The sequence below is a fragment of the Protopterus annectens genome, chromosome 16.part0, assembly GCF_019279795.1.
Source record: "Protopterus annectens isolate FY-2018-M chromosome 16.part0, PAN1.0, whole genome shotgun sequence".
In the NCBI taxonomy this organism is placed as follows: Eukaryota; Metazoa; Chordata; order Ceratodontiformes; family Protopteridae; genus Protopterus; species Protopterus annectens.
In genome coordinates this window covers 377,039,734-377,064,877 of record NC_056750.1, presented here as the reverse complement: position 1 = coordinate 377,064,877, position 25,144 = coordinate 377,039,734, and the positions used below count along the sequence as shown (strand labels likewise).

The 25,144-nt window shown below is 39.8% G+C and overlaps 1 protein-coding gene across 1 annotated transcript in view; it reads left to right on the top strand.

Annotated features, from left to right (window-relative positions):
* Positions 1–25,144, top strand: part of PAXX (PAXX non-homologous end joining factor) — a 244,519-nt gene that overhangs the window by 81,992 nt on the left and 137,383 nt on the right. Inside the window, exon 4 of the mRNA XM_044058857.1 lies at positions 16,002–16,192. Coding sequence (XP_043914792.1) covers positions 16,002–16,192 — 191 coding nt within the window. The remainder of the gene's footprint in view (positions 1–16,001; positions 16,193–25,144) is intronic.

Sequence of the window (25,144 nt, the reverse complement as noted above, 5' to 3'; positions counted from 1 at the left end):
GAGGGACAGGTTTGTCTCCCATAGGCTGCCCCATCTTTGGAATAAACTCCCCATACATGTCAAACAAAGTACGTTGCTGACCCTCTTCAAGCGCAGCCTTGATGACTGGATGGGAAACCACAAATGTGTCCCAGGGGTTCCACCTGTTTTCCTCATTGACAGGGGTGACAGATGTTGATTGAGGTTTCTTTTTTTGAGTATAAACTCTTAGCTAGATTTGTAAGGGCCCCAGGGCCAGTAGCCTAGTAACTTCCTGTGATCCTATGAATATGACTCTGGATCTGTAGCTGGTAAAAATCATTGAAGTTCCCACCTTTTGTGTAAGGGTGTATTGTGAGATTTTCCCATGAACAGAGGGCACGCTATTTTCTTTGAGTGGCTTATTAGTATGGAGACTGGGTAAACAACTATCTGCTGACAATTTGATTCATTCAACTGGTAGGTTGTAGGAACTAAGCAAGGCTGTTGGAGGGAAATAAGATGGCTCAGGAGTATTGAGGGCCAGCACCACAAGTAGTGGGCCTCTCAGCCTTGAAATGTTTAGCATTTCCCTCCATTGCCCAGTCTGTCAGGCATTATTGTATTTAGATAATGGGCTACCTATTAAACTTTTATTTAGTTATTTTTTTTAATATTTTTGGTGTAAAAGTTCCTCTGTGTAATGTTTCAAACTTGGTGTAGAATATGTAATTGTTTGCAATATATATTGCTTGGATAACAGCCTCTCCAGAATTGCAGAAAGATGTGGGAGCTGTCTCGTATTATAAGGTACTTATGAATGTCCAACTGGATACAGAGTAAAGTCTACCATAATGTAAATGGAGAGGTACTTTATGAGCTTTTCTACCCACTAAAATGTCCATTTTTATTTTCCTGTTTTATGAAATTGAATTTCCTTTTCTACATTTGGAGATGGTTGGGTGGGGGAGAACAGCATTATGATGGGGTGTGCTTGTGTAGTAAGTACGTAGGGGGTGGGTGGAGAATAAGAAGATGGGGAATGGCTTGGTGGGAGATGTCATCCTGAGAACTAGCAGCATGATGAGGATGTAGCTTGTATAGCAAGTATATAGGAGGTGGGTGGAAAGCAAGATGATGGGACTGGCTTGATTGGCGAGTTGAAGGTGAAAATTTGTCTGAGTCCTTCTAGAATGAAAGTACAATTTATTGAAGACTGAAAAGTGATCAGCTCTCAGCACTTGATAGGCAATTTGCTTAAAGGTAACGGTGTCAACCCATATACGGACTACAAATATACTGTAGATTGTGCTAATACAGCATCAAGTTCAGTCATTTCAGATTGTCATTCTTTGCCGTTTCAACTTGAAAAGATTTTGAAGTACAAATCATTGGAAATTGAAAACTTTTATTTGGCCAATTGTTTAGAGCAAAACATAGTACCTTTAGGGTTATGTGTTTATACTTTTCCCTCATAATCATCTTCTTTCAGCTGTTCCAGTTAGGGGTCGCCACAGTGGATCATCTGTTTCCATTTCTTCCTGTCCTCTGCATCTTGCTCTGTCACACCAACCACCTGCATGTCCTGTCTCACCACATCCATAAACCTTATCTTAGGCCTTTCTCTTTTCCTGTTACCTGGTAGCTTCATCCTTAGCATCGTCTTCCCAATATACTCAGCATTCCTCCTCAGCACATGTCCAAACCAATGTAATCTTGCCTCTCTGGCTTTGTTTCCAAACCTTGCAGCCTGGGTTGACCCTCTAATATACTTCCTGTCCCACACTCTTCAGACCCAGTGCAAATCTTAACATCTTTAACTCTGCCACATCCAGCTCTAGCTCCTGCCTTTTTGTCAATGTCACTACCTTTCCTAATGGCACTAAATATACTGATGACATTTATACTGATATTAGTGCCATTTACAACAAAGCTGGCCTTTATGTTTTCAAAGTTCTTACTAAGCATAATGGTGAATGCATGACTGGGTTGAAAGATCAGATTGGATCAAGAAGTCTTGCTAAGGCTTCATATTCTAACATTTTTCGTAAAGTTGACAGACATGTAATTCCATCATTCAAAGGAAAAAGAATAAATTAAATAGAGACTTTATAGCTTATTCAAATCAACGCACTTTCATCATTAAAGGAGCCTTAGCAACGGAAGGCCAAGTCAACAATAAGAAGGCAAAGACTATTGTGAAAAGAAGGATGGGACCATTTGGATTCTTTTTCCTCTCTCTTTTCAACAGCTGACGTCAATGGTAATGCCTCCAGTGGTTCTGTGGATGGCATTCTACAGATTGAATCGGTTAGGAAAGTTACGTCTTCCATTACAGACACTGTAGGAGATAAAGATTTTTCTGTTTTGTCCTTAATAAAATCTGGTAGTGGTACAACTAACAACTTGGTTTTTTCCTCCCCAAAAGAAAAGAAAGTTACAAAAGGCAAAAACCTGACAAAAGGGAAAAGTGGGTAGAGAAAATTTAAGTGAAGTGGACTTTAAAGCTTCAGAACTGGAGGTATTGTCAAAAGGTTTTTCCTTTGTACCTACTAATAGAGCATCATTGACTGAAGTTGTTTCAAATTTTAAACAGTTTATTAGGCAACTTAATTTAAGGTAAATAAGACACTGATCGTGAATCTGGTGGTACTAAAATTAAGAAACAATGTATGACAAACCCTCCACTTGTTAGAACGTTGAATGGTTTTGTCAGTTGTGCGAGGATATTTGTAGATTATTTAGAGATGGTTTTACTTCAAAGCAGACAAAGAAGAGTAATGTTTTCTTCAGTTTCATCAGTGAACAATCATTAGCCTTAAAAAGTTTGTGGTTATAATAACTTAAGGTATATGAAAGCCAGTAAAGACTATGGTTTGGTTGTAATGAACAAAGATGACTAAAAGTCTGCTATGTTGTCATTATCCGACACCGAGCTTCAGAAACATTGGTAAACATTTTGTTAGAAAAATACATATGTTTATTGACTTGACCTTGTTGGATTTACTTCATCAAGGATGTATTTCTATGGATATGTTTAATTTTTGTTTGGTAGATCAGCCTGAGTTTGGTACACTGTTTTTTTGGGATCCCAGAAGTGCACAAAGATCAGGTTAAATAATTTCAGCCCATTGCAGCCTCTTCAAGTAATAAAACTGTTAACATTGCTATCTTATTACAGCATTTTGAATCCTGTAGTACAGAGTAGTGAGTCTTTTTTTGAGGGGATTCATAGTTGATTTTGGATCAACTGAACAAATACAGATTTGTAGGTGAGAGTTTTTTTCTGTACAATGGATGCTAATGCATTGTACACTTCCATTGATCAGGATGTGGGCACTGGGTTTTAGTTTTACAGAATTTCATACATGAAACAGCTATAGATTCTAGAACTATTTGTGTATTACTAGACTTAATACTTGGTAATTTTTCAGTTTGAGTCTTATTTACCAACAGATCGCATGTGTGGCTATGGGTGTTAGGGTTGCCACAGCATTTGCCAACCTGGGTGTTGGTGGGGAAACACATTATTCAACATCACTTCATTTAAACTTGTAATATTTTATCAGCAGTACATTGATTTGCTTTTCATTTGGAAGAGTAGTAAGAAAGATTTTGTAGTTTTTGTAATGGTAATGAACAGAAGTTTAAGGTGGTTACACTTTGATATTGGCTGTATAGGTAAGTCAGTTAAGTTTTTAGATATTCATTTAACTGCTGATTTTGAATATCTTTAGAGATTATTAGACTTAGATTACTAGTGAGTAATATTATTATTTGGGGTACCCTTATAATTAATTGAGAGATCTAATGGTGTAGTTAAACTTAGAGAAGTAGAGGCTTCCCCCCATTCTTGTCACTGGGTTTACTCCGAAGGTTAAAGAAGGGAGTAGTGGTGGTGATAAAAATTTATATTTTCCGATTCTGTTGAGTATTGAAGGGAAAAGAGTGAGAGAGATTTTTTTGTGTAATTGGAAAGTAATCTTGGGAAATAAAGACCTTAGTGACATAATTGGAATTAAACCAAATTTTATTTATAAGAAAACACGTAACTTAAAGTATTTGTTAGAACATGTTTTTGTTAGAATATCTTTTTTGGTTGTTCTCTCCACTGTAATTGTTTGTGCCGCATGCCACTGTAAAAACATGTCTCTTGTAATTTGTGTGTATACTGATTATGTCTAAATAACTAAATGTGTCTGTAATTTTTCTTTGTGGAGCTTTTCTCCCCGGGCCTCTGCTGAAAAAGGGCCTTTTCGGCTCAGTCAGACACCCCCGGTTAACAAATGTAAAATAAAAATAAAATAAATGTTAAAGATCATGGTGCTACTTTAACAAGCACTGGTCCTTTAGGTACCTTTCCTTGTAATGGCTGTAAATTTTGTAGGTTTATTTATCCTGGTAGCCATTATTTTTTCAAACATATTAACTACACTTTGAAATCTAAGGATAGGTTTAACTGTAAAAGTTCAGGATTAGTTTATTTGGCAACCTGTTGTACTTGTCAATGTTTTTACATTTGCAAAACTGTGAGGACCCTTGGCTGACGTATAAGTAAACATGTTAGAGCTATTAAAAACAAAGATAATAATGCCCTGGCTATACACAATTTGAGTTGTTCATCATTTTGAAAGTTTTATGTCTTTATTTTTGTATATCAATTTAATAATTACTTTGAGTTTTTAGAACTCAAGTGGCAAGTTTTTTTGCATGCTGTTAATTCTGGACTAAATGAAACTATTTCTGTTAAAGGTTTGTTGAGGTACAAATGTATCTAGATGTTTTATTGTGTTTATTAATATTCATTTTTTTGTTTTTCTCATTGTTTTATACGGTATGTGTTTTGCTATATCTGGTTATGTAGCAGTGTGCATTTCTATTAAATGATGTCACTTTTTATTGTACTTGGCCAATAAAGCACATTTTGTAATTGTATCTGACTGGTTTAATGAGGTCATCTTATTAGGCTGTTTAAATTGACTTGTAGTTGTGTGTTAATTCATTCTGTAGAAGTTCTAAGAGTAAAGGAATGAAAGCGCTCAGTTACTTGCTGTGTCTTTTATTTCTGGCTCCAGTTTGGTGGTTTGGTCATTTAATTATAGTTAGCTTGATGTGCAAACTTCTATGTGATAAAAAAAATTGAGTTTGTGAAGTTTAAAGATGGAATTAAGATGGAATTAAATTTTGGATTTGGAAAAGGGGTGTGTTAATTAAAACGAGAACTATCATAACTGACATTTATTTTCTTTTGTGTAAATATCTGAGTAATGACACATTGAATGAAAATCTGTTTTTATGCTTTAATAAAGATCCCCTACTCTCTCGTTAAGTGCTGTGGGATTTTTTACATCCACCAATGTTACAACTAAGTGTGTCAGGTGTGAATTCAGAACATCTCATCCAAAGGTCAGCACGCTTAGAGTGCAGTACCCTCTAATGATGCACTACAGTGTCATTAATTGAAAGTGATTCCAGTCACCTAGGAGTAGGAATAGAACATGCAAGTTTCTAATCTTCTGACAGCAAGGGTGAGTGTTCTGTCTAAGCAACTTGACACTTATGCCTGATTTATACTTTTGACAAATTAACTTGCACCCATATGCTCAACTTGGCTGACGTTGAAGTGGTTGAAGCAAGAGGAGAACCCAGCTTCACAAATTATGGAACCCTTTATAATGGATGGATTTTTGTGGAGCTTGCCCTCCACTGACTTTATGTAATCCAGATATGATAGAACAGTTTACAGACATAGTAGAATGATTAAGTATCAGGTTGAAAAGAACACTAGAACTGATATTTTAAAGTTGTAGAGAGAGTCAGGCAGCCTGTGCCAGGGAGTGGGATTCAATTTTTTAATGTTGAGTTTGGGCATGTAGCTAAAACTTGTCCATTAATGACTGAATCTGTGCACTGTGCTGCAAGCATATGTAGAGTGGTATATTGGATGGTCACTGACAAGGTTGAGTTGACTAGTATCTGCAGTGCACCAAGTGGTATATTGGATGGTTACTGACAAGGTTGAGTTGACTAGTATCTGTAGTGCACTGAGTGGTATATTGGATGTTCACTGACGAGGTTGAGTTGACTAGTGTCTGTAGTGCATGACAACTAACTAAAAATATGAGAAATTTAGGAGGAGAGGAAGCAAGCACAAGCACTGCTTAATTCTGAAAGTGTGGTCCCATTAAGTCGGGCTTTAGTCAGTGGCAGAAAAAGGAACCCAGGCAAGAAAATGGACCTTCTATATTTTATCTGAGAGTAGGAGTTATCACACAGCTGAAGTAGTACAGTCTGCAAAACATTGGTTTGGTTTATACTTGTACATTCATGGTATATTAAAATAGTACTGTTGGAGTGGGGAGAATTCTCAATAAACCCACCTTTCACTGAGCAAGACTTATAGGAGAATCAGAATGTTCCATCTTTCCCTAAAATAGATTTTGGGAGAGTCATACTGATGAGACAGACTATCCCTACCCGTACTAGTAAAGGGGAACTCCATTCAGTATGAAGGCCTGGTAAATCTAAATATATGCTGTAAGGGTTTTAATCCTAGCTTAAGAGAATCCAGAAACGAGGTGCAGGGCAACAGCCAGACCAATTATTATTAATTATTTTAGTAAACTAATTTCCTTGTTAATAAAGTGGAATTGCAACTAAACTGTTGCTGCCTCAAGGCCCCCAAATGACCGTACTTAACGTGGATCATAGCCATGTTTTATGAGGTCCACTAAGGATGAATGAGCCAAAAATAGTGAGTTCTACAAAGATTCTGTTGGCCTGGAATTTTTTCTGTCTTAGAAAAAAAATTGTTACTTGTCCTGATTTTTAGAAGGCTGCTCCTTCCCACCCTTTCCAGTAACTAGCATTCTATTTCATAGGATGGTGCTGGATTTCATAGGATATTAGTAGAGACAAAAGGCGGGCATCACTATTTTTTTTTTTTATATCACTTAAGGCACAGGCAAGCAAACATTAACAGAAAAGAAAACAAATTGCTTTAACTTTTTTTTTCACTGGCATACATTATACAGAACATATTTTCTTTGTAACCATCACCATTTCAGCATTACACAAATTGCTGAATTCCTATCTTTCCTTAAACCTCACTCCTCCTCAACATTCTACATATATTGTTTCCACAATTTCCATTTTTCTTTCTATAAATCTATGGATCTATCTCCATTTCTTTTATCTGTTATAATATCCAGTACTTCAGATGCAGTTGTTTTATAGTTTGATTACAATATTTTAGTAATTGCTTTTATGGCAACCAGCAGAATAAACCTAATAAGCCGTTACTATGGCTAGACAATTCCGAAACCATGTCCCAGCTCAGAAGAATCACAGCCATTTGATGATCCAGTATTTCCGACAGAGCACTTGTAGGGGACTTTTTAAACTGCCAACTCCTTGCACTTCTAAAACACGTTCCCAGTTACCTCATTCATCTCCATCACATCTGAAATGTTTGCTGTCTGCCTGAGGGAAAATTATTTGTAATCTACTTTGGGTGTAAAGATACCTTTGCAGACATTTCCAAACAAATATCCTAAACCTTCTGGACTTTGTTGAATAATTGGGAGCCATACATATGCCCTTCCGTTGTTCTCTTTTTAAATTGCTTTTCTAGTCTCTCTTCTTTCTAATCTTTTCTAACCTCCTGTGATTGTTTCTGAGAGTTACAATGCAACATTTTTTATGCTGTACTAATTATCCATTTTATAACTTCAGCTTCTGTTCTAGATTCAACTAAAAATTCTACTAGAGCAGGTCTTTCATATAAGATTCCCCTCTCCCTTTGTGTTTGCCTGTACCTTTATCAATCACTGGTATGGAGGGCAGCCATTAGCCAAATGTCTTCTTGGTGTCGTTCCACTATTTTACCTTTCCCTCTCTCTAGCTATTTGCTTCAGTACCTTGGTTCCTTTGCTAGTTTTCTCCAGTAAATTCCATTCACCTCTTGCTGTTTTTTTTCTGTACCTCTACTTGCAACCACTCCTATCAGCAAAATCTCCTTTTTCCATTCTTGTATTTAAATTAGTTCTTGGAATACGTTCTGATACTTTTTAATGATCTGTATGGTGTTTTTTCTTAAGAATCTGCATCCAGAATCCCATTCTATTTATTTCTTTCTTGACAACAACCCCCCTCCCCGCTTCATCATAATCTATTTCCATTTTGAATTATAATCTTTTGTTTGTATTATGTATATAAGCTTTAAATGTATAGCTGTAAAATATCCCTTCACACTTGATAATCCTAAACCAAGTCCTTCTATTGGAAGGATAAACTAGTAGCACTTAACTCTTGCCCTCCTCCCATCCCAGATAAATTCCTTAAACTCTTTAATCATTGTCCACAGCTTCTCCTCTGGGTGATAAAAATATGACTGCCCATATATAAAACTAATGGGCGTAAAAATATTTTAATAGCTTGTATGCTACTATACATATCCATAAATGAGCTTCCAGTTTCTCAGTTTTTATATTCTCATCTTTTTCCCATATATCCTTGGCTACCATAACAATCCCTTTTAATCTATTTTCTTAAATTCTTCTTAGCGTGACCCCATAATTATGGATATTACTGAACCACTTCATGTGTAGGCACATAATTTATGGCTCTAGCCTTTTATAGTATCATAGGTGTGCACTAGGTTAATGATCACTATAGCCTTTTTTAAGCCCAGCTTTTCATCTCCAATCTCTGACAGGTTCTGTTACCCTTGTTGAGTGTAAGCAGGAGCTTGGGAGGTGAACCATTTACAGGCTGCCTGTGTCCATTAGAGACATGGGTGCCAAACCAGGGCTGAATTGCCCGTTCCTCATCTAATTGCCCAAGTTGCACTTGAATTGGGTTGGGGAGGAACTGTGCTTCACATGGATGGAAAGCCTATTCCAGAAAAGCAGTAGACTCTGGAGTACATACCTTTCTCTCAAACAGCTCCTGTTTTTATCACGGGCAGTTTTTTCAGAATGGGTAATTTTGGTGCTGTTTTGTTTTGTGGTTATGCAGGAGGTGTGTCAGAGTGGAGTCCAACAATGCCTTGTATGCCAGACTTAGATCTCCCCTCAACAGCCTATAGGAGATGGAAAATATTGTTAGGGCCTTGAGGCAGTCTGCATAGGACATTTATTTATGCCCTGTATTCTTTTAGTGAGTAACCTCTGTGGACATTCCATTGTTTTATCTTCATTAATTTTATATCCCAAAAAGTCTCTGAACTATCTTGGTGTTCCACAACAATGAGATAGTCTTCTTTGGATTGATCAGCTACAAAATAATATCTGCAAATCAAGGGGCCTTTTCTTAATTATCATAACAATTGATATCCTTGCATTTCTGAGTCTCTCATTGTCTTTTCCAGTGGCTGTAAATAAAAAGCCAATAAAGGGGAAAACGAACACTCCTGCTTGGTTCTTCTGTTTAAATGCAACTTGTCAGAGAGGAACCCACCCACTTTAATTCTTGTCAGTGATCCTACATAGATCCTCCTGATTAACCTTATTACTGTGTCAGGGGAATGCAGTTGCTTCCATTGCCCTACTCATTAAGTCCCACCTTACTCCAAATGCTTTGTCTGCATCAAGAACCACTGACAATGGTGTCTTGTTACCTTCTGCTTCCCTCTGGATCACCATTGTTCTATTAATGTTGTGAACTGTATGCCTTCCATCAATAAAACACATTCATCCATATCCATTACATTTGGAAATGCCTTTGCCATTCTTTTAGCTAGTACAGACCTAAACATTTTATAATCATGGTTTACAATTAAAATGGGTCTATAAGAAGCTGGGTCTGATGTGTCATTACCATCTGTGGATAATACAGCCACCACAGCATTCTTCCAAGATGTCTCTGCTTAACCCTCCTGTGTTAAACAAAATCTTGCAGATCTTTGTAACTTAACATTTTCACTACAGACTTCCACAGATGCCATCCCTTCCTGGAGACTCTTCATGAAGATTGATTATACGTCACCATTTTATTTTATCTCCTCTCCGTCTATCTTAACTGTTGGTTGTTGAGCCTGATCTTCTTCTCACCTTAGCATAATTGTCTTCCATAAATTTCCATTTGTGTTCTTTATTGATTTCCACATTTCTCTGCTTTATACAATTTTTTTATAAAATTTCCAGAGTATCTCTAATATCTCTACAGGATCTCTGGTTATGCTTATAGACTTCCTAAGTTTGGTGACCACCCTTTCCACTTTCTGTTGCCGAAGTTGCCTAAGTTGTGTTAAATGTTTTTGTGCTCTGGAGTTCTCAAAAAAATGTTGCTAAACAGCAGTATTTCTAAAATTATCCATATTATGCAGATACTCCCTTATTTTCTATCTAGCATTCAGCATTTATGCTTCCTCTTATTTTGTGAGATTCCCCTTATTCTGCAGTACTTTAACCTTTGTCACTTCATCTAAGTAATTTCCATTACTTCTTAACTGTATAGCTTTCTGTTATTTGTACCCAGTTTTTAAACTCAGTTTTCTTTTTCTCGCTCACTAGCTATAACTTCTGAAGAATATCTTCCCTAATAATGCCCTGATAATTTCTACTATTCTTTCCTTAAATTCCTTTCTTTTTAATGGGTAGGTGAGGAAAATGCTAGTACCTCGTTTTTTTTTTCCATTACCCTGTATTTTTATCTTTGTTTTTATTGATGCGTGATCTAAAATAGTTGTTGGGTATGTCTCAAAGCTTTCAAATAAATGCACGTTCCTGCGAAATATAATTTCTATGTAGTCTATCCCAGTTATTATACCTTGGGGAATATGTAAATTCTGTCCTAGATCTTGCTACTGAATTGACATTTTCAATGACTAATATTTTCAAAAATTTCTTCATTCTACCATCTTTTGTTATGTTTTCCTTCTAGGTACCCTTGATACATCCTCACTATTGTAAATCAAGTTTCCGTCTCCACCTGCCAGTAATATTCCTTGATGAAAGTTGATTTCTCCCCAGATTTCCTTAAGCTCCGTAATAGCAATTTTTGGTGGAATATAAATACATGCCAGAGTAATCTCCTTCTTTGCGAATAGTCTCTTACTACCACAAATCTACCATTGTCTTTTTTTTCCCTCTTTTGTCACTGTTGGAGCCCCTCTAGCAATTTCTATGATTATTCCTTTTTTCTTTGTCCCTGATATTCTGCTGAATATCCATGAAATCTTTTCTTTGTGAAATTCACATGTACATTTCTTTCCGGATATGTCTCCTGCAGCATTGCTATTTGCACTGTGAATTTCTTAATATAGTACACTTTCTTTTTTGTCTATACCTACAAGGCCATTTATAGTCCAAGACAACATGGATAGTTTAGCCTTCTCGCCTATTACACGACAGTTTTTTAAATGTGTATTTCCAACTTTTTGTGTTACTTGCACACACAAATGATTGGCAGATTGATTGATTTTTAAGAGTTTTCTCATCTCCATTTGATCCTATGTCACATTTTCAAGACTTTTTGTTTTAATGAAAACACTCGAAGCAAAAAAAATAAATAAATGTATATTCACCTCAACCCCTAGTAACTTGGAGCAGACACACAACACTATGTACATCTTAAAAAAATGAAGTTTCACCTTTCTGATGGGAACCATTGCCTCAAACTGATAGCTACACCTACAAGCATTACCTAACCTAAAAGTAAGATTACCTATGCTAAACATATCCTACAGATTGTGTTTCACTTACACTTATTGCTGTCTGTTCTTTTCTTATCTGCTCCCCAGCCACATGTACAAAACAACTTGTTTTCTTCAAAAAAACATTGACTCTTTGTCTGAAAAAATGTGCTTTGGCCATCTTTAAAACTAAATTAATGTATTTAATACAATAATGCATAAACTATTAAAGCTGTTAGGGAGGCTATTTTTTATTCACTTCCCATAATGTCATACTTTTTTTCACTGAACTACTTGCCATTGCACCTTTTATATTTTGCATTTCTGTATGCAAGGAATACTTAACTTTCAACATTAATTGTTTGCATTTTTTTCATATTTTTCAAGCCTACTTACAAGAAAAAAAACTTGTTCATAGCGTACATCAAGGGCATTTATTTAGACATCCACCCTTGTCAAAAATAAGAGAAAATATCTCTGTTCAACATAAAATGCACTTTTTATACCCCACTCGTGCAGCCCAAGATCACAGCATACTATTAAACTTTTGTCCAGCCTTTATTCTGTTGTACCAGAAAGCTTATATTTCTTGCAACTAAAATGTACTTGTATGTGTTCAAGATATTAAACAGTCACTGAAAAGACTCTCCCATATATATAATGCTCGTTTCACGAAATGTTTTATACATATACTAAGAACAAACAATTTTACTTACAGTTGCTTTTTTTCCCCATCTAATGTCCTCAAAAACATTAATGACCTAAAGTGTGGTATATGTTGTACAGTCCACCCACAAGTTTAACAAAGCCAGAAAAAGCCTGATCTTTCTCTGACTTTTTCATACAAAGCTATATTTCACAAATGTGATGGATGCTTTATAGTCGCCCATTTATTCACCAATTTCAATGTTGCTGGTCTTCATCTCCCACCATCAGACTCTGGTTCATATCCAAGGTACTTCTTGATTCTTAGTCGATTCCTTTCTTTTTTTTCTGTGTCTCAAAACATTTTCTTTTGGAATATTGGAAACGATTTCACTGACTCTCCCTATGAGCGTTGTCAGCAGAATGAAATGTGCAGTCCCCTTCGGTTTGCTGGATCACTTTTCTTAGATAAACTTGTTTCCCCCTTAGCCTGTTTTGCATCCAAAAATGTATTTGATTCAACAGGAAAAAATATTCTGAAGACCACTTGATACAGCAGCTTGACTCTTGACATTCCCTGATTACCGGGATAAATTTGCTATTTTTCTGCCTGATGTACAGTGAATAATTTTTCACAAACTAAATTCTTAATACTTTTCCCTTATGCCACATTTGTATCGGGATCACCTCTGTCTGCTGGTATGATTGCATCTTTACTAATGTAGGTCTTGGCAGCTTTCTCATGGGCAGGTTTGGAGTAGATATACAATGTGCCTTTTCAATTAACAAATTCTGCTATGGAGTACCAGTCTAGTTTATTTGTGCGTTCATAAAATTTAATACAGTTTGTTACTTTCAGTTTCTCCAGTACAGCAGAAAATCTCAGGTTTTCTCTGTATGCTCCAACTCCCTACTTGACCATTTTTTTGAAACTGCTCTTTTGAGAAGTTATCTACTCGGCCAAACCTTCATTTCATCTTCTGATTTTTGCAGTTTAGCTATTCAGATGAATTGCTAAAATTATCCTGTATTTTTCTAGCTTTTTATTATTTGAGTTGATACAATCCTTAAATGTTTCATTTATTTTACTCACCATGGAGTACATGTCTTTATTTTTTCTCATAAATTACTGGAAGCCATCTCTTGTACCAAAGCTGAACTTGAAATACTTTTTGCTGAACAGGTAGTGGATTCTTCCCAGTCAGTGTCTTCTTTTCTGGTTGATATCAGGTTCTCAAAATGTCCTTTTGCTGGCATCCAGGCCGTGTACTTACCAGCCAGTAAATGAATTTTACTTGAGCTGACAATATCACTGGCCCTTATTTCTCTGTTTCCTTTTCACACTGGGAGAGCTGAAATTAAGATGTATCAGTGTGCAGCCATCTTGGAAGGATGGCATCTGTATATTTTTTTTATAGTTGTAGACCATAATGCTCATTACCTTGAGGTTGTGCTTTTGAATTTAATTTCTGCTTATCTTATTACAAAAGTGCAGATGCTTATATTTAGCAAGATGTGGATATAAATTTAACAGATCAGGACTCCCTTTTGTGTCTAAGGTCCTTAACTTAGCTTTGTCAGTTGTTACAAATGAAGCTGTTCAGAAACTCAGTACAGCACCCCAAACTGGATGGTGTGTTAAGCATTTAATAAAATATGAGACACTGAGGAACATTTTGTGGAAGGTGATTAAGGACTGGAAGACATGGAAGTCATTACTTCCCTGTCTGATGCTTGTCTGATATTTACTTCAGTCACCAACTGGGTTCACCCTGTGTGAATTACTCTATAGCAGACATTCTAGGGGTTTACTGGTCTTGGCAAAGCAAAAGAAACATGGGAGCAGCAGGAAACCTTTTTCCAGTTGTTGAAAGTATTACTAAAATATAGGAAAGAATGGAAGATGTGCGTAAAGTGAGGAAGCACATGTAACTAGCTTAGAAACACAGCTGCAGTAAGATTGCTAATGTGAGTGTACTTTTTGATAACAAAGTACTAATTTTTATTTCCACAGATTAAGGCCACATGAAATAAATGAAGTTTAGAATGCAAACTATAATTTCAAACTGGTAAATAAAACAAAACCCAAACAGATTTATCATGTCAGTATATTGAAACAGTGGAAAGGCAAGATATGACATTCTGTTAGCTTCTCAAAATACAGACTGTACACAGGTTTTGCAGTGTAAGCCAGCGGTACAGATAGTGAACATGAGGTGAGAGAAACCAGTTCTATTGGCATAGAGGAATAAAGGCCTGATTCATAACTTGGGCGACCCAAGTTTGATCAGTGGATTTGGGCGCCTGCTTATCTGACAGTGAGAAGGGAGGAGTGACTTGCCATTGCTGGCTTGAATATCTTAAGGAGAAGGAAGTGGAACCATGCCTGTGACATACAGTCCCATTGTAAATACCCTGGTGGGACCAGAGACCACACAGGACTGCTGGCCTCTGAGGGTAGAGGACAGTCTTGAGGGGGGCTGTAGCACTTGTGAGAGAGTGACATTCTTGAAGAGATCTGTTGCACAACTGACCCTAAATGTCTGTTATGTGACTTAAGGGTTAATGCTAAAAGTAATAAACTTGCTGATTGTTGCTTAAGTAAAGGTGTGTCTTGGCTGTCATCTGTCTTGCAGGGACTTAGTGGTCCAGTAAGTTAAAAAGAAATTGAGACAAGGGGGAGGAGAAAACATGGCAAAAAGAGGTGAAAGAATTTGTAAAACAATGAAGTTTCCTCTGTTATCCCACAAACAACCTAACATAGTTGCAAAACCAGGAGAAACGAGAAGAAAGGAATGGGTTGATCCTATAGAATCCTTGGACATGACAAAAGCTTATTTGCAGATCTTCAATGAAGAAATCTGCTAAGAAAAGAGATTTTTTATACCCATGATGCTGTATTCTTGAATAAACTGTTGCCTTTTGGCTTACATATGATCCTGACCACATTTCAAGGAAAGACTGATGAGCAGAAGTGCACAGAGAGTATGGGGTTTTAAAGTTATATTTTGGTAATGTGATAATCTACAACAAAGTCTGGGAAGCCTGACTTAAGGTACAGGAAGGACTTGCATTCTTCCAGGTAGCAGGTTTGATGTCCATTCCTTAAATATACCATCTGTATGGAGGAGTGTAGGTATTTGTGTTAAATGATAATTTGTAGACTTGTGAAGCATCAGGTGTTGAAGATGAATGCTATATACAAAATTGGTTAAAACCTCAAACAAAAAAGCAGGCAAGGACTTTTCTGTGGCCAGCATATTATTGCAGGAGGTTCATCCCTCACTTCTCCACCATCGCTTGCCCCCTTAAGCCAAGAGACATCGTGTAGGTTAGATGAGGATGAGATTGCATTTTTGTTTTTGAAAAATTCTTTATGTGCATAGCACACCTTAATCATTCCTTTTTTCATGTGGTTTGTTGTGCAGATTGATGCCACTGATGTGGGAATAAGGGCTTAGGTATACCAAGGGGTACAGGTATATGCAAACCTGGAACTATTGGAATATTCTTGGCCTGTCTTGCCATAAAATGGTGCCTTTTAAGCAAAGTACACTGATCTTGCCTTAGCAACGTAAAATGACAGAGAGGGTGTGCGTGCATGTAGGTTTCAAAGACATGAAAAAATTAGCAGGCTGAACGTTTGATGTATGATTTTAATTCTGTTACCCTGTTCACATCTAGTGTAAAGGTTTGGCTTAAAGCAACATACTGCATTCCAAAACTATATTAAAACTTTTATATTTTTTCCTTCCATTATCAGAGAAGCATTTGAGCACAAAGCTGTCAGCCTGAGTTTCCAGGACAGCAGGAGCACCCTGACAATTGGCGATGATGCAAAGAAGTTAACCTTCAATCTTTACAAGCTCCCACTGCTTGAAGCAAGATATGAACTGCAACTTCTCATCTTTGGGTTGGCAGATAAAGTCTGCAGTCTTGGAAAGGAACTCCAAGGTACACAGTCTGAGGCTTGATTTTTATTAATTCAATTTTCAGATAAATTTTTTAATTGGTATTTTCTGTGACATGAAACACCTTTGAAAATTGAACATATATTTTTATTTACATTTTACATTTGCTTTTGTGTGCTTTCAAAGTGGACATGACTTTCTATTCGTTAAGTCAGTATGGACATACTTTCCTAAATATTTATGTACAGGTCACCCATGAGTATGGCTATATATTCTTATGGATTGTAATTGTAGAGAAATGCTTGTCCTTAAAATGCATGAACCCCAACATATGGCAGTGGGGTAAAAAAAGTTTGAGGGTATTGTAAAAGGCACAAAACGGATTGCTTTTTATATGTTGCTTTATAAAAAAAAAAAAAAAAAAAAAGTGATGAATATCTGCAAAACAGACAAGCTTGATGTGCTTATATTCACTGCTGCAGTATTAACATATGGGATTTCCTTGCCATGGAAGCCCAATGTCTGGCCAGTCAACCAAAGAGTCCTGTTGCTTTAAAGGTATGCTGAATGTTACCCAAATGCTCCTTGCATAGTGTAGGGCATAAAGGTGTTGTTCAGGCCTACCAAAGTGGGAACTTCTTTGCCACCAGTCCGAATGTATCTTTTTACTGTTGGTCTGTTTACCTGCATCCATTTTCTGCCAGTTGAAATCATTTTCATTCTCGAGTGACTACCTAGGCCTATTTGATGACTTCTTTGCAGTTGCAGATAAGTGCCCTTTTGGGGTTTGTTTTCTCTTGTCTTATTTTGTGCTCCTTGGAGTTAATGTTATCCAGGAATGGTAAATGCCAGTGTGGGAGACAAATTCCCCATTAAACCTGCTACGATAAGTGTCTTTTTGTCTAGGAACTTCTCATGATCATACATCTTGTTCAGTTTGTTAGGCATTCATCCCAAAAACCCTTTGCAGTAGACTTTTTTTCCCCTTTCCTTTATCTTGATAACCATTGTCTTAAGCTTCTCACTGAAGATACATTGGAAGGAAACTCCTACCCTGAAGGTCATCTGTTGGGGAAGAAAGTGAAAAAGGTATAATCAGAATCTTCCACTGTTCAGCCTCTACCATGTGTTTCTCCCAAAGTCGTTGCAAACCTGGAGGCTTGCCCAGCTGTGTTGGATTTTTCTGCCACGATCGTGTTGGAGGCCGATGAGGATCCAGCTGGCAGCATGTCTGAAGAGGCTTTGCAAGCATCCATCTCTGACGTCCAGGAGGAAGCATGGTTGATTTTATTTCCCCGAGGGGGCCCTGGGGAGTTCTCCATTTTTAGTTAGCAAGAAGTTCCTACTATGGTCCTTGATTGTTGTCCTCTGAGCCTTCAAATTTTTTGGAGGGGACATTCCCTTATAAAAGAAACAAAAACTTAAAACATATTTCTTCTGCTGCTAGGGATCCACAGTGACTGGCAGGCCTTTATTCAGGGATTATTTACTGCTTTAATATCCTTAAAGCCTCCTCAAGGGGTTTCGGTTCCTGCTCTGCCTTTGTCCTCTACTCCCCTAAAAGTCTAGAGAACAAGATTCTTCTGAAGAGGAATCCTATTCTAATGATGAATCCCTGACTTATTCTACTCATATTCCTTCTCCTTTGGACTATGGGCCAGAGGAGGAGGAATCTATTAGTCCTGATGTTCCTTTTGAGGAAATTTCCTTTGGGGATACACACTCTAGGATGTTGGATTTTTTTTTAAATGGGATTGTGCTCAGGTCTCTGATATCCGTAAGACGTGCTATGAGTTGCTGCAGTTGGAATCTGCTAAGCTTGCAGCCATTCCTCCTGCTTTGCTGGATGCTTTTTTCAATGCCTCTCATGCCTGCTGCTCCCAAGAAACCTGACTGGTTTGATAAGAGTGCCTGAAGATTATTTTTTGTATGTAAATGTCCTGCAGCTAACCCCTCTGTAGTGTCTGTAGCCTCTGATAGTCTCATTTGCTTTACTCTCCCAAGTTATTGCTATCTGACAAAGACAGTAGAGCTATGGAAAGACTGGATAAGGTTTACACTTCTGCTACCCTAGTTTTAGGACCATTAATTATCAGACCCATAATCTTAGGTATGTGTTGGCTATTCTTTCTCAGGCCTGTCAGCTTATTTTTGATTTTCCAGACTCTGAGGGTAAAACTTCTGATGTGAGAGTGTTCGATCTCGCCGTTTGTTCTTACACCTGGGTTCGGAGCCGATCCTCGGCTCCGTGTCGGCCGCTTGCAAGCTCTGCATCGAGAAGAAGCTCGAGATCAACCTAACTCCCACAATCCCCCTCTGCCTTTACCTCAGATCTAGTTTGCCGCTGCAGCGTTCGCATCAGTTTGATGAGCTCGAGCAACCTTAAGCTAAGATTTATATGTTTTTTCTTGTATTTCTTAAGAATTTCTTTTTCTAAAAAGTTATCTAAGTGACTGTGTGTGTGTGTGTGTGTGTGTGTGTGTGTGTGTGTGTGTGTGTGTGTGTTATAGTGTTTCGAGGAATCCTCGGTTCCATATAAAGTTATTTAAACTTTATTAGAGTTTTCCCTCTGGGCCTAACCCCACCTTTACTGGATTGACTACCGGATTGACATTTTACTGGATTTGACTAAATCACCGGATTAGACATACCTATTGGACTTGACATTCTACTAACCTTATCTTTGTTAGCTTTTCTAAGATGTCTGAGAAAGCTAAGTCAGGTTTTAAGCGTTGCCAATGTGGGTAAAAGATGTCAGTGACTGATAACCATAGTTCCTGCGTCTACTGTCTTGGCCCTCTCCATCTGCAAGAAGACTGTTCAATTTGTCATTCTTTCAGTGGAAGGGTCATGACAGATAGGCGCAGGAAACTTATGGATAGGGGTCTTTTAAGACCTACCTTTCAAGAGGTTCTGGATGCTTCAGACCAGGCATCCAAATCCTCGAAGGAATCGAAGACGTCTGAGCCCAGGTCATCGGCTCCGAGCTCTTCAGTTAAAGTTAGATCACCGGTTCCACAGACTTCGGGGCAGAGTGTTCAACTGTTATCAGTTTCCGAGCCTCGAGTCTTGGAACCGGTGACGGAGCTCCCTCCCCGACACTGTTGAGGTCGGCTCCGTCTTCGATTCCTTCGACGCGCTCTTCCAGACCACTTTCCGACACCGATGTAGACCGCGTGGTGCAGAAGTTAATGGAGAATACGGCCTTATCCAAACTCATCTCGGTCTCCTCTCAGTTGGTGTCGAGACTCGAAGGCCTTCCCTTATCTCCATCTGTTCCTCCTCCGAGACCTGTCCAGTCTTCGGAGCCGGAAGAGGCTGATCTACTGATTGTGGAGCCCTCGGGGCCAGAACCGTCCTTCTCTCGGTCGGCTCCGTTCACCTCGACTCCGTCGGATCCGGTACCGGAGTCTCGGAGCCGAAGATCCATCCTTGGTTCCGGGACCGAGAGTCTGACCGATGTGTCTGTTCCGACTCTCCCTCTCGGGGCCTCGGCTCGGATCAACTCTGCTCCGTCCTCGGGGTCGATGCCTTCGGTGCCTGTCTCGGGGATTCTTCCCATTTCCTCGGAACCGGGAGATACCTCGACTCGGGACCCGGGGGCCTTCGACCTCATGAGGAAGGTGTTGTCTACCCAGACAACCACATCAGCAGAAACAGTTTCTCCTCCCCATAAAGGACCGTTATCCTCCTCTGCACCCACGGCTACATCTAAGCGTCGAGCACCTGTGTCTCAGCCACCCCTGGAGGGTGCCCCCTCTTCCTCAGAGGCTTCTTCGGATGCTCCCCCCTGAAGAAGTCCCTAGGAAAAGACTGTGTAAGAGGAGACACTTATATTCTCCACAAGAATCATTGACATCGGACACTGACTTGGATGAGTCAGAAGGGTCCCCAAAGTCACCCTCAGAGGATGTCTCTTTTTCTGACATCCTGAAGATCCTAAAGCAGAGAGGTGATTGGCAATCCCTCCCGCCTTTTGAGGATGAGTCAGTCTTGCTGAAGGCATTCGGTGCTCGCCCTTCCTTTTCCTGGGTCACTCCGCCCTTCGATGAATTGATGGAGCTGATTGCTCGAAGGGCATGGGAGACGCCTGACATGGTGGAGCCAGTCCCTAGAAAGCCTAACAAGTATATTACTGCCCCTCAGGATAAGGCTTATCTAACGAAGGGAGTGCCAGTGGACGCTATGGTGGTGGCAGCGGCCACGAAAAAGGAGATGTCGGAATCTTCCTCATCTGTCCATCCGCCTAACAAAGATTCCAGGACTATGGACAGGTACGGGAAGCGCATTTTTAGTTCAGCGGCTTTTTCTATGCGATCCCTGAACTATTTGACCCACTTCACACGGCTACAGAGGGATCTAATCAAAGAGTTGGGAGATATCCTCCAGGGTACTACAGATGCTGCTGTTTCAGAAAAAGTTACAGCACATCTCAATACCCTTACATCCATTGTAAACTCGTCCATGAGGCTGATCTCATACGCAGCCGAAGGATCGAGTAGGGCAGCAGCTTCAGCGATTGCTCTTCGTAGGCAATCCTGGATGCGCTTATGTTCATTTGCGGAAGCCTTCAAGTCTTCCTTTACTAACGCCCCATTTGATGGTGCCACTCTCTTTGGCCCCAAAGTAAAGGAGACCCTTACCCAGTGTGAGCAGGAGGGAAAGACTCTGTCTGCTGTCGGAGTCCGTTTTTCCACCCCATCCAGACCGTACCCCAAAGGGCAACGTGGTGGAAAAATGTGTTTTCAAAACCCCAAGGATCTTTCCCAGGCACACAGGGTGATGCCCCTCTAGAGGCAGAGGAGGGGCAGAGGTGGAAGACGCCGCCCTGGCGGCAGAGGGGTCCGCAAAACCAAGGTGACAGGGATACCCCTGGAAAACCTTTCCAGCACTCCTGAGAGGAGGCCCGACTGTCCTGCTCTGGAGGCAGTCGGGGTCGCTTAGCTTTATACCCTCAGGCCTGGCAAAATCTTACATCAGACAACTGGGTAAAAGCGTTGTTACCAGAGGCTACAGAATACCCTTCCTATTGCCCCCCATTCAGAAGAGAAGACTCCCAGATGTGCCGCCCCATCTGCGAGACCCGGCAGCTATAGAAATTTCAAAGCTGCTAGAGAAAAGAGTCCTCCAACCAGTCCCAGCGGACCAAAGAGGATTCGGAACTTACTCAAGGTTCTTTTTAGTTCCAAAGAAGACGGGACTGGAGGCCGATTCTGGACCTAAGCAACCTCAATACCTTCGTCAAGAAAAAAGTTCCGAATGGTCACGCTTCAATCGATCCTTCCATTTTTACAGAAGGACGACTGGATGTGCTCAATAGATCTGAAGGACGCATACTAGCACATCAAAATGGCCAGGGCGTCCAGGGATCACTTGCGCTTCCGGCTGGGAGCCAGCCACATTCAGTTTCGAGCCCTGCCCTTTGGTCTGACCTCAGTCCCCAGGGTTTTCACCAAATGCATGGCAGTGGTGGCGTCTCACCTGAGACGCCTGGGATTCCAGGTGTTTCCGTATCTGGACGACTGGCTCCTTTCTGCCACCACCCAGCCAACTGATTCAGGCCAGGGATTACACACTACAGCTTTGTGTTCACCTCGAATTTCCGTAAATTTCAAAAATCTTCACTACAGCCATCACAGCATATCTCATTCATAGGAGCAGAATTGGATACGCATCATTTAATTCTAAGGCTTCCTCCAGAAAGGATAGCCTCACTACAAAGCCACATATCTCTTTTTCTGTCATCCAGAAAATCCCCAGCAAAACTGGTTCTGAAGGTTTTGGGTCTCATGGCAGCTTCCCTCATTGCGATACCTTTGGGAAGACTGCACATGAGAGTTCTGCAATGGCTACTGTTTGCACAATGGTCGTTCCAACAACCTCTGACACACGAAATTCTGATCACAAACACATGCAAATCACACCTAGTTTGGTGGCTTCAAACTTGCAACCTTTCCAGCAGAAGACCATTTGTGCTACCCACGCCGACAGCTACGGTGACCACGGACGCTTCCCTGATAGGGTGGGGGGGCATCTTTCAGGGACAGACAGTCCAAGGCGAATGGACCAATTTAGAGTACAATCTGCACATCAATGTTCTAGAGTTGAGGGCAGTGTTTCTAGCGTTGCAACACTTTGCTCCCCTTCTTCCTCTAGGGACTATTGCAGTTCAGACGGACAACATGTCCGTAGTCTGGTACATAAACAAACAAGGGGGAACCAAGTCTTATCAGCTATGCAGAGAGGCCATGAGAATCTGGCAATGGGCAGAGTCCACGGGTCGCTTTCTGATCGCAACGCATATCCCGAGGTCATCCAATGTCATAGCCGACAGGCTGAGCAGAGCAATCCTGTTGCCTCACGAGTGGTCCCTCAAACAGTCAGTTGCGAAGAAAATTTTTCGCAAGTGGGGCCAGCCTTCCTGCGATCTTTTTGCGTCTCCAATGAACGCTAAATGCAGGAGCTACTTTGCCCTATTACCCCCTCCAGGGGAAGTCCCCAGGGACGCGCTGGTTCACGATTGGCCCCCGGGTCTCCTGTACGCTTTTCCTCCCTTTCCCCTGATTGCAAAGTTTCTGCAGAAAGCCAACAACCTGCAAAGGACGATTATCCTCATTGCCCCATTCTGGCCTCGTCAAATTTGGTTTCCCTTTCTTCTGGCACATCGCATTCGGGGATCCTGGACCCAGAACCAGATCTACTGACCCACGCGTCAGGGGCTCCCCACCCCTCGCTCTTGTCACTCCATCTAGCAGCTTGGCTGCTCCTCCTACTTAGCCAGGTCTGATCTTCTCTCACCTGCAGTTCAGAATATACTAGTGGCTTCTCATAAAGCTTCCACTACAAAGACCTACACTAGTAAATGGAAGCGTTTTGTGTTCTGGGCAAATACACAGCATTTGGACCCTGTTATAGCTCCTTTAAACAAGATCTTGGAGTTTTTAACAGAATTGTTCCACCAAGGAGCTTCTCCAGCCACGTTAAGAGTGCAATTGGCTGCCATTTCCAACTTTCATGTGGAAGAATGTGGGGCACCTATTATGGCTCACAGACTTTGTAAGGCCTTTTTAAAAGGATCTTTCCATATTAGACCACCAGTTAGAACTCCTACATCTCCTTGGAATCTAAATCTTTTATTGTTACCTCCATTTGAGCCAGCCTCCTCTTGTCCATTAAAGTATTTGTCGTGGAAGACCCTCTTTTTGGTAGCCATTACATCCGCTAGGCGAGTGTCTGAGCTTCAGGCTCTTTCCATTAAACACCCTTATCTGATCTTTCACTCTGACAGAGTATCTCTTCGCACTAACCCATCCTTTCTCCCCAAAGTTTGCTCTATTAATAACATTAATCAATCCATTGAACTGCCTACCTTTTTCAAAAATAACTCTAATAAGTTGGAGTATATGTTACACAAGTTGGATGTTCATAGACAACTTAGATTTTACTTGGATAGAACAAAGGATCACAGGAAATCTGATCAACTTTTTGTAGCTTTTGCTGATCGCAGGAAAGGTGTAGCAGTTACTAAACGAACCCTTTCCAAATGGCTAACTGATTGCATTACATTCGTTTATGATTCCTCAGAACAAACTTTACCTGTCAAACCCAAGGGGCACTCTACAAGATCAGTTTCTACATCCCTGGCTCATGCAGCTCGCTTACCATTAGACACTATTTGTGCAGCTGCCACTTGGTCTAAACCACATACATTCATTTCTCATTACAAGGTAGACAGGGTTTCTAGGGACAGGGCAACCTTTGGTTCCACTGTGCTCAAGAACGTTCTCCCGTGAGTTCCTCAGGAACATGGAGCTAGGGATGCTACCCAGGTGTAAGAACAAACGGCGAGATCGAATACTCTCACATTTAGAAGTTATGTCCTTACCATAACGTTCCATGTGGAGTGTTCATCTCGCCTTTGTTCTTACATTCCCACCCTCAGGAAGAACGTACAGTTTGGTGCCTGGTTTGGTTATTCTGCTTCTGCATTTTGCAGTTGTGTATATGTATGTATGTATGTATGTATATATATCTATATATATCTATATATATATATATATGTATATATATATATATATATATATATATCTATATATATATATCTATATATATATCTATATATATATATCTATATATATATATCTATATATATATATCTATATATATATATCTATATATATATATCTATATATATATATCTATATATATATATCTATATATATATATCTATATATATATATCTATATATATATATATCTATCTATATATCTATGTATGTATAAGTGTTCTTGCAGTTATTTTGTTTTGCATGAATGTGTTCTCTCTCTGACTTCTGGTTTGCTTGCAAACTAGATCTGAGGTAAAGGCAGAGGGGGATTGTGGGAGTTAGGTTGATCTCGAGCTTCTTCTCGATGCAGAGCTTGCAAGCGGCCGACACGGAGCCGAGGATCGGCTCCGAACCCAGGTGTAAGAACAAAGGAGAGATGAACACTCCACATGGAACGTTATGGTAAGGACATAACTTCTAATTCTTTCCTTGCTTGGAACTTTCTCTCAAGTAATTTGTCTTTCTATTAAATGTAGTTATGATGCGGCAGATGCCAGTTCTAGGGCTTCTGTTTTTGGCTCAGTGGTGAGGAGGTATTCTTGGCTTAGGCTTCAACCTCTTCCTGATGATATTAAGGCTAAGTTGATGGATGCCACTCTGGATTCTAAGCCTTTGTTTAGAGAAGCTGCTGCTGTTTTAAGTCCCTTCAGGATAAGGTTAAGGCCTTACAGGAGCTTAAGCATGTATTTGTTTCTCCTGTGCCTAAATTTCAGATAAACTACCCTGCTAAGCCTGCCTTTGTTCATAGGCAATCTCGGCCTTCTACTAAAGGTAAGAAGAGTGGCAAATGGGCTCCTTCTGCTAAGGATCCTCAGTTTTCAGGGACTCCGAAACCTTGCTTTCCAGACAAACCAGGTGTTGTATGACTCTATTCCTTCTAGGCACATT